Raw genomic sequence first — 9,511 nt, 5'->3', positions numbered from 1 at the left:
AAAAAAAAAAAAAAATGTAGAAAATTAATATTAATCTGCCCTGGGCTGCCTGTCGTGTGGCCCTCAATGGCTTTCCAAAACTCAGTAAGTGGCCCTCTGTCCAAAATAACTGCCTGCCCCTGACTAGAAAAAGGTGGAAAAAGTGAAGAGGAGAAAGGAAAGGACTTAGCCTACAGTTCACTAAAGTTGGGGGAAAGCATTGATTTCAGTGGACCTTAAATCCCTGTGTAAATGCCTGAGAGGTGCTTGGTACCTACCTTCCATCTACATCTATCAAAGTGATGGAAGCTATATTATAAATCAGACAACAAATTAGGGTATAATTCTGTTCCATTCAAAGTAACAGAAAACCTCCAGTTAACTTCACTGGAAGCAAGGTGGTATTCTTAGAGAGGAGTTTAAGCTATCAAGTCTGGATCCAAATTTGTACAAATTCAAGGATATGTGGATCAGAGCTATCAATGAAACTTTGTACTGACCACAGCAAGCATCTTCACAAGACTTCCTGGGTTGTGGCCTTCACAGCCTCTATCAAGGCCAGAAGTCCAGCTTCTTGCTGGGGCCCCAGGCAGTGAGCACCCTTATCTGGCATACCAAATGCAGGTGATGGCACCTCGGATCATTCTTAAGGAAGTCCTTCAGGGCCCTAACAAGACTACTAAATCAAGCTTAACACATACATCATGTGTCCATGGTAATCCTGATGAAACAAAGCACTAATCAAGTTAGCCTAAGCTATTCTCTTCAAAAACTTCAGAGTGTTTGATGTTAAGTACTGACAGCGCTATAGAGCAAAGAGCTGACATCCACCAAAAGCAAGCAGCACTTAACTCCAAGACAGAAATATTGTCAGGATAGGTTGAAAGGCAGAGGAATGTAGCTAAAAATTCAGAATAAATATGACTAAGGCCCCAAATCTTAGCTTTTATGTAAAGAACTAGCCATCAGTTAAGAGTCAATACTAGACCTGATTCATTTTTCTCTTTTGTTGAAATACTCTGAAAAAATGACGTTTCAATCAAATTAAAGTTTCCTGGGAAATTTGAACTTTTTCTAAGAAAAGTTGAAAGCTAGCCGTTTCATGTAGTAAGAGTTTGTTTTTTAATATTTTTTGAAAACCAATGATTCTTAAGAGCAGACCTAAAAGACATCAGTTTCTCTTTATAGAAAACTTAACAGTAAAATTCTAAAAAAATGGATGCAAATGCAAAAAAGCAGCATTTTCCAATCAATTCTACTCACTCTTTTAAATGGATATTATACCTACTTATACCAGTAGCAAAACCAAGAAGTGTCTCAATCCCCCACTTCAACTGCAAAACAGCAACAGCAGGGAGGTAGTGGGGTGAGGAGCTCTTGTATTCAAGTGTTTCATCATAATGCATGTGCTACATTATGGGATCTGTGCACACAAATGTTGGCCATTAAAAAAAAGACAACAGCAAACTCTGCTCGATAGTGAAAATATAAATTTTATTTTTTTTTAAACAATAGCTGCCAGCAGTATATTGGTATACCTGTAAAAGATGTTCCAGAGAGTGAAAGATAAGCTTACTACAATAATTTGTATCGACTCTTCAAGCGTTTCCTCAATACAGCTCCAATTCCAGCTGTCCTGTCCCTAGAGTTTATACTCTGTCCTGCTCCACCATTCCCCGTACACAAAATGTAACAATCAGTGACACAAAATCTTGATGGGGTTAAAGTGTTTTTAATTTGAGATAAAGTCTAAATTGTGAAGATATTCATTTGACATATTTGAATAATGATCTGAACAGCATGTAAGTTGAAGCATGTAAATTGACTGTACTTAGCCAGCATTTGGTTTGCCTGGAGATAGGAATCACAGGGTTTGGCTCAAGATATCTTTAGTTCATTTGTCTGTGTTCCTTTGATATGAAAAACTAATCTGCTACTTCAGCATAAAAAGTTGATTAAAACTCTCTTCTTATCAAGGAGCTACATGCAGTTCTTGTTCAATTGGTTTAGACATGCCCATTCCAGAAAAACACCAATTTTATGGGAAAATGTGAATGTGCAAACTACATGTCTACAGCATTCCATATGGGACATTCAGAGTGTCAGCAAACAATAGATGCATAGGAAAGTTTTGGAGTGCATGAAATCACTCAAAGAGTTCACACGCATCTTTTTCAACATGCAGTTCTGTACTACATATGAAGCTTTTTCAAAAAGGCTTTGTTAAATGTGTGTAGTCTACACAATATCTGTTTGTTCACGAAAGAGGGTAGGGAGAAAACAGCAGGTTTCCTATTAATAAGGGTTATGGAACATGCATAATCATCTGTTTTAATGGGAGCATAAAATATTTTAGATGGAGAACGAAGTATTCAGCATGCCAACGCATGCAGCCAACTTACAAACTGGAATGCCTAGTCAAAAAACAGCAGTTACACCTTCGAAGTTGTAGAAGGGGTTAGGAGCATCATTTAAAATTAAACAGGGGGCAGAGTGGTTGCTGTTTAAAATGCAGTGAATCGTAACTTTCAAAGATCAGATTTGTAAACACGTTGGCAGAAGCCAGGAATTTATACAGCTGTGAAAAGGCCTTTAAATAATACAGTGCTGATGATTTAAACCAGATTAAAATGACCGAACCAAAAAAACCCATCTAGCACAGGGAGCTAGCACTTCAATATACCACCCCTCAACACTGCACTGTTCTAACCTGAAGAGATCACGTCTGGAAGTTAAAGATGCTCTGTCTCCCATTAAATTCTTGGGTCTCTATGCTGAAGTCACCAACAAGCAGGCTGGTACTCGTGACGCACCATGACGTAGATATGCATCTACCAGGAAATTAGAAATGCAGCGAAGTCCTTTGTTACTACTAACCTGGTCCTTGCGTGAACTGGGCCTACAAGGGAAAGGGTCCCTGATGATCAATAACTCACTTCACTGTAATAAGAAATACATTAGTGAATGCCAAAGACAGCAAAAGCTTTAAAGCTGTTTCTAAGCTTTTAGACATAACTTTTAAAATTAATTATAGTGTATTATATTGGACATCCATAGTTTGAGGACTGACCACAAAGATTTGAGAAAAGTTATAAAGCATGGCTGGTTTATACTCTGACAAATTAGGCATGAAAACTGTACGTCTGATTTTAATTATGTGAGCACAATTAAAACAGCAAATGGATAACTGCATGATAATGTGTTTTGTGATCATGTGCATATGCTTACCTGATGATATTAACTGTGTATATAACAAGTGCTAATTAGTTAGAAAACAGGGCCCAATCTCTTAATTAAGCTTCAAACAGTTTAAGATTACCACCTTGATTTAAGGCTCACTCTGGACTAGATCACATCCACCTAAATTGCTTCACATTTTCCATTTTTAAAAACTATGACAAAAAGCACGCCATCAATAAGCTTCCATTCTGCTGTACATACCAGCTTGTTGTTTAAATATAAACCAACCCATATTTTAAACTGGCAAAACGAAAATCATTCCCTTCTCTGGATGTCACACTAGCAAACACTAAACCCCTAAAAGGATTATTACTGCTGAAACAAACTTTATTCATGGTGCGAACGTGCAGTTAGGATACAATAAATCTAAAAAGGCTACAATTAAATTATTTCTACCCAGGCTGCTCTGTAGTATTTCCCTTCACATGCCTGAACACTTTTGTAATATACATAATAAGGTTTAAGCATATCAACTGTCTCTGACAAGACTGGTAACAACTCTGAGCTGTTACTGTATTGGAATTCTAGTCCTAGGAAGGCAAGACAAAGGCACCACAAGCCATGTATACAAATATGGAATTTTTACTCTATCACTTCCTATTTCAAGCTAACTTTATGAGTATATAAAGTAGCAAAAGCAGGATGCTTAGAAAAGTTCGGCTGTTTGTCATCAAGCCAGTGCTTACCAAAAAGTTAGTGTATAAAAGTAGGTTTATGTGAGCATTTTTATGTTATTGCAATATGTTAAATATTTCCAAAAAAACCTAGAAGGAATAGCACTTTCCAGACTTCTAAAATCAGTTAAATATAAAAAAAAGTATCATTACAAAAAAATAGGCTTATCTCTCTAATGTTCTTTGGAGTAGTGTCTGTTGACCCTTTAAAAATAAGATAGTAGTTTATTACATGCATCAAAACTTTGTTTTAAACAGTTTTAAGCAAGAAAACTATTCCCCAGTTTAGAAAAATCACTTTTTAAAAAAAAAATGCAGTGCTATTCCTCAGTGTTGCTGGAGAAAGACTCAATGTATAGAAGTGCAATGATTAACATTTATACAAAATCACAGTCCAGGTACATAGGTCAGTGACAGTAAAGGGATAAGTCTAGGTGTCAGTTGCTGGAACTTTGTGCACCATTTCTTTTAAAAACTAAAATCAATAAAGGGTTTTTTCCCTTCAGAAAAAATGCATATTGTACATTAAGGCAAATATTTTTAAAGGTCACTTCAACAAGCTTCAGAAAAATTTCTAATACAGTTCCTAACAAAATCCCTACTCTAACCGCTGCAATGGTTCAGTCTGGCATTGCTAATCATTGCACTACTATTCATCACATACAGAATCTATTTGTCCATTAGAACCGTAGAAGTTTACATAATTTATGAGAGCAGTTTTCCTAGGTAAATATTGCCTGAAAGGCTTGCACAGAACAAAAGGTTCTTAACTACTGAAAAGAAAGCCACTTGCAGTTCTTAAATGAACTGATAGCGAGTTCCTAGCTCTTTTGGTTTGCTAGTTAGAATAACATCCTGATCAACAGCTCAAAAGTAAATTTTGAGCAGACACATTCAGGTCATCGCTGAGGAACAAGCCACTTCTAAAACTCATCCGGCTCCAGAAAGCCTGCAGATAAGCACGGTCAACTGCAGCAGAAGTGAGGCTCCCCTGGATAGTATCCAGACCTAGATCCGAACTCCCCATAAGTGAAGGGCATTCAAATCCAGGGACCCTGACTGGGTTCATTTACATGGTTTGACAGTTAAATTTTCCCCCATTTGTTGAAAAACAGTTGTCAAGTTTCTGCAAAAGGCTCTTTTGAGTAATAAGATCCCCTTGTATACAGCTGGGATAGACAAACAGGTACAGTTCAATATGCTGCAGACAAGATAAACAGTTATGAGAAGAACTTCTGAAAAGCAGTAAATTCCAAAATACATAAATATTCCTTGTACCATAAGAAAGAGCATCCTGAACCAATCAATAAACCCCAAAGTTTCTCTTCATAGGCAAGGACCAAATGTTTTCAAGTTCATCTACAATTAAATGAAATAAATGTAAGCAATGGGGCAAAAATAATCCCTCACATGAGAGTCTCTAGTTATCCCAATGCAACATTAAATAAACTATTAAATTTCAGACTTGCTGCTGAAGAAAAACTAGCTTCAAAACTAAAAAGTTTGCAAAATTTAGGTAATTACTGTACCTGGTCTATCCGTCATAACTTTGAATAACCGCCAATTCATGCAAAATAAATTGCTATTTTATATGAAAAAGAGCAGTCTGTTAGAAGCATTGTTATGGAATATGTAAGAAATCATCTCTCTTGCAAGTGCCATTTACTTAGTGAGTCTCTTGGCTACATCACTGTAAGCTATTTCAATCTCTTTTTCTCCAGGACAAGTGTTGGTGAATTCATCCCTGCTGTAGGCATTGGTCAGGTATCTCCAAATTCCCGTCATTTCCTTGGGAATATCGAAGTTGCGATATTTTTTGGCTACAACCTAGAACAAAAAAGAGACAATGACTGCTTTACACCAGTTGTTCTATCCCTCATTTCACTTATGCTGTCATCATCAGTAGAAATCAGTCTTACAGATGAGCTTCCTTCCATTAATGATAATCAGGGTGAGTCATGTCTGCTGCTTCGGAATGTACCTAGCCCTGGTGACACTGTCCTCAGATAAACCAAGGGAGCCAGTGAGAATTAACTAACACTGCAAATAAGCCATTTCCACACAAAGGCATAAAAACTTAACCTGGGGCTCCATCTGCAGTATAACACTAATAAGGATAGTGAGACAGGAGGAAATAAACCATAATAGTATAAAAATGCTCATTTTCGTTGAGCTATCCTGACATTGTTATGTACTTCTGGTAACAGCCATGGCACTTCTCTCTATAGAGAAAAATGTCTAACTGAGCATGTGAAAAACCTGGTCATACAGTACACATCTGCCCCCTCATTCTCCCTGTACATCTTAAGATTTCCTTATTCTAAGATCAGTGTACTAAATCTTATGCTGACGCAGGCTGTAATATTGAGGTGGGGTTAGATATTAGAAAAACTCTCTCACCATCTCACTAGGAGGGCAGTAAAGAATAGAAGAGGTCACCCAGAGAGGTTTGTGGAATCTCAATGTTTGGAAGTTTTTAAAGACCCAGCTAGACAAAGCCCTGGCTGGGATGATCTAGTTGGGGCTGGTCCTGCTTTGAGCCGGGGTTCGACTAGATGCGACCTCCTGAGGTCCCTTCCAACCCTCATTTTCTATCAGTCTATCTTCTCCTCCCTCATCTACTGTAACTGTTATGTCCATCAAAGTTTCAGAAGTCTCAAAGAGTCTCACTGAATTATTACAGAAAGCTACTAATACTCTTGCTACATTTAGCATCTATATACATACATCCTCTATTTAATTTGTCCACTGAAATAGAATGGACTGCAGGAATTGTTTGTTTTTAATCTTTCAAATCTATGATTTGCAATGCAAAGAATCCAGAATTTGCTGCAAGGCTACAGTTCTCGCATGCCCCTCCCCCACAAAGAAGAGGGTTTGCAAACTAGCTGGAGAACATACAGCTGCAAAGAGATTTGCAGTGCTGAGGTGCTCTAGCTGTTTTCTGCTTTTACTTCAAAGTGCTCTATTGGTCCAATCAGCTGGAGCACAGCCACAGTCCCATGAAGTTGCACCCCTTGAACTAAAAGCCACAGCAATTAGCTGAGCAGCATGTTCTTAATTAGGGGTGACTTGTTACAATTCAAGCAGGTAGTGAACCATCCCTAGACAGAAAAATCCAGGTTCTTCGGTTTATTACACACCCGGTTTCAAGAGGAACTGAACCAACTGTTTGCAGCCCAGCCCATTAAAATCACTTACCTTGACGATGTGTAGTTTAGGCAGCAGGTTGCAGTCTGCTAATGTCATCTCATTGCCATCCAAAAACTTGCGAGTAGAAACAGCGATATCTTCCATACTGTTCTCATCTATCTCATCAGGAAGAGGAGAGTTCAGGTACTCATCCAGTTTTTGCAGAGTTTTCAAGAGACCACGCTCCAAGGCTGAAGGACAGGAATATAACTTTATGTAGAAACACAAAAAAAGTGGACAGGAAGTCGCAATACAATTTTCAGAGCTAGTTATAGATGAGGTGTTGGTTGCGATACAGGAAACACAGATGTTCCTCTCCCTGATGCAGTATAAGGCAAGAGGACTGGCTATCTATTAAGCATCAGGGAAACATGCAGAACTACTATGATTTTAATCTCTTTTCTTAACAGTCCATACTTTCAAAAAAATTAAGTCAAGACTGTATGTTAAGTACAAATACATGCGTATAAAAAAAAAAATCTCCAACAGAAAGTCAGATATTTTACGTCCTCATTCATAACAGCACATCAGATACATTTTATGATACCTGCTTAATCCAGAGGTAGCCTTCTGTACCACTAAGGTTGCTTAAACACATTTGCATTGCTGCTGTAGTTGTAGCTGAGTCAGTATCTTGTAATGTGCCAAGTCACGGGCTTAACACAGGCAATGATTGTGCTCCCTCTGTAACTTCCTCTTCCTTCGCAGATGACAAAACAGCCCTCTTCCCTTTCAAACATTTTTTCACTGACAAATTAGATTTAACTACAGACTATGTAAAGAGCAGTGCTATAATTGTTTTGAACAACTTCTCTTTGCTCCACAGGTTTAACAGCTCTTTTCCCATTTTAAATGACCACATTCATTAACATGAGGTTAAATGAAAGCTATTGTTCTGACTGGCATTTATCTTAGGCTGTATCCTAGACAGGAGTTAAGGGCAGCACCACTTCAACACTACTTCAATCTCTTGTGTCGTTTGTGGCAAAGATGCTTTTAAAGCAGAATTTATGAAAGTTGATATGAAAACCAAATTCAAGTCTGTGCTAGCCACCATAATGGAATAAATTACAGTTCAAATAAATCTAATCTTAGAATTTGTCTATATGGAAACAGGAAATAAAGTCAGTAAAAATGAATCAATATTGTTAAATTAGATTAAAATAAGATTCCCAGGTCTGCAGAAATTATTTTATTTAAAAAGTCACGTGTCTAATTATTTCAATTCTTCATATAGACAAGCTAAATGAAAAGTAACTGCAACTGACTGTATCTAGCTTCAGCTGTATCATTCTTCCTCAGGTCAGGGAAGCTGTTTTGTACCTACAACTCATCTAAGCTTCTCCCCCAACAACCAAGTTTATCCAACAAATGGCATTATGAACACATCTAGTTTCTCTCATACTCCCTGAACCATTACAGCTTCAAGTCGTAATTTTTCAAGATACATTAATCAAAGGCAGCAGTAGAGGGCAGTATAGCCCACAAAACTAATCCAAAACTTAATTACACCACAGGAGGCCTTACAGAAAGCTTACTTCTTCCAAAAATTGAAACATAGCAGGCAAATATTAGATTGTGCATTTCTTAAGCTTTCCTCCCAATATATGCAGGATAAGACAACATTCCTACTTTATTTCACTTGAATGCTAAGGAAGTTCAGATAGAAAATTTGAGAAACTCGGGGCCACTGCTAGTTTAATGCAGTTAAATACAATGTAAATTCTCTAAAAGAGTGGTTTTCAACCTGTGGTTGACAGACCCCTGGGGGTCCCACAGACTGTGTCTACAGGGTGCATAAAAGATGATTATGATCGATCACAAGTACATGAATACCCACACATACAATTCAAAGGGGTCTGCATCTCCATTAGAAAATTTTAGGGGTCCACAAATGAAAAAGAGGTTGAAAACCACTGCTCTAGAATAAGCCAGTGCAGGTTACAGTAATTACTAAAAATCTTCTCCACCAGCCTGGTAAAGCTTCTATATTTTGTATAAAAATTTCAGCCCTTGATAAAAGTTAAAATTGGTGAAGTGTACAGTCGCTTGGCAGGCAGTATTTTTAAGGACAGCCTGACAGAAGAAGAACTGCTGTCTTACAACATACAAATAATTTTATACGGAGCTGTAAAGAGAAGGGGGAAGAGGAAGAAAACAATGGCTCAAATAACACCCCACTCTGCAGGCATTTGAGGGCTGTTAGGTGGTGATGCCATAACTGGACCTCTGGGTTTCATAGTTTCTAGGGTCGAAAGGGACCTGAGTAGATCATCTAGTCCGACCCCCTGCCATGGCAGGAAAGAGTACTGGGGTCAAACTACCCCAGCAAGGTGTACATCTAGCCTCCTCTTAAGGCCCCCAGGGTAGGAGCCCTCACCACTTCGCTTGGAAGTTGGTTCCAGATCCAAGCTGCCCTGACAGTT

At 38.1% G+C, this 9,511-nt stretch overlaps 1 protein-coding gene across 2 annotated transcripts in view; it reads right to left on the bottom strand.

Moving 5' to 3' along the window:
* Positions 1 to 1,454: 1,454 nt before the first annotated feature.
* CLIC4 (chloride intracellular channel 4) overlaps positions 1,455 to 9,511 on the bottom strand; it is an 83,407-nt gene continuing 75,350 nt past the window's right edge. For both annotated transcript variants that reach the window (XM_019512438.1, XM_019512437.1), the window contains exons 5-6: positions 7,095 to 7,276; positions 1,455 to 5,720 (exon numbers count right to left, since the gene is read on the bottom strand). In XM_019512438.1, the coding sequence (XP_019367983.1) occupies positions 5,556 to 5,720; positions 7,095 to 7,276 (347 nt within the window). In that variant the 3' untranslated portion in view covers positions 1,455 to 5,555. The remainder of the gene's footprint in view (positions 5,721 to 7,094; positions 7,277 to 9,511) is intronic.

Source organism: Gavialis gangeticus, unplaced genomic scaffold (assembly GCF_001723915.1).
Source record: "Gavialis gangeticus isolate Ggan-Ray unplaced genomic scaffold, GavGan_comp1, whole genome shotgun sequence".
Classification (NCBI taxonomy): domain Eukaryota; kingdom Metazoa; phylum Chordata; order Crocodylia; family Gavialidae; genus Gavialis; species Gavialis gangeticus.
The sequence above is the reverse complement of the archived record's forward strand: the minus strand, read 5'-3'. Positions and strand labels throughout refer to the sequence as shown.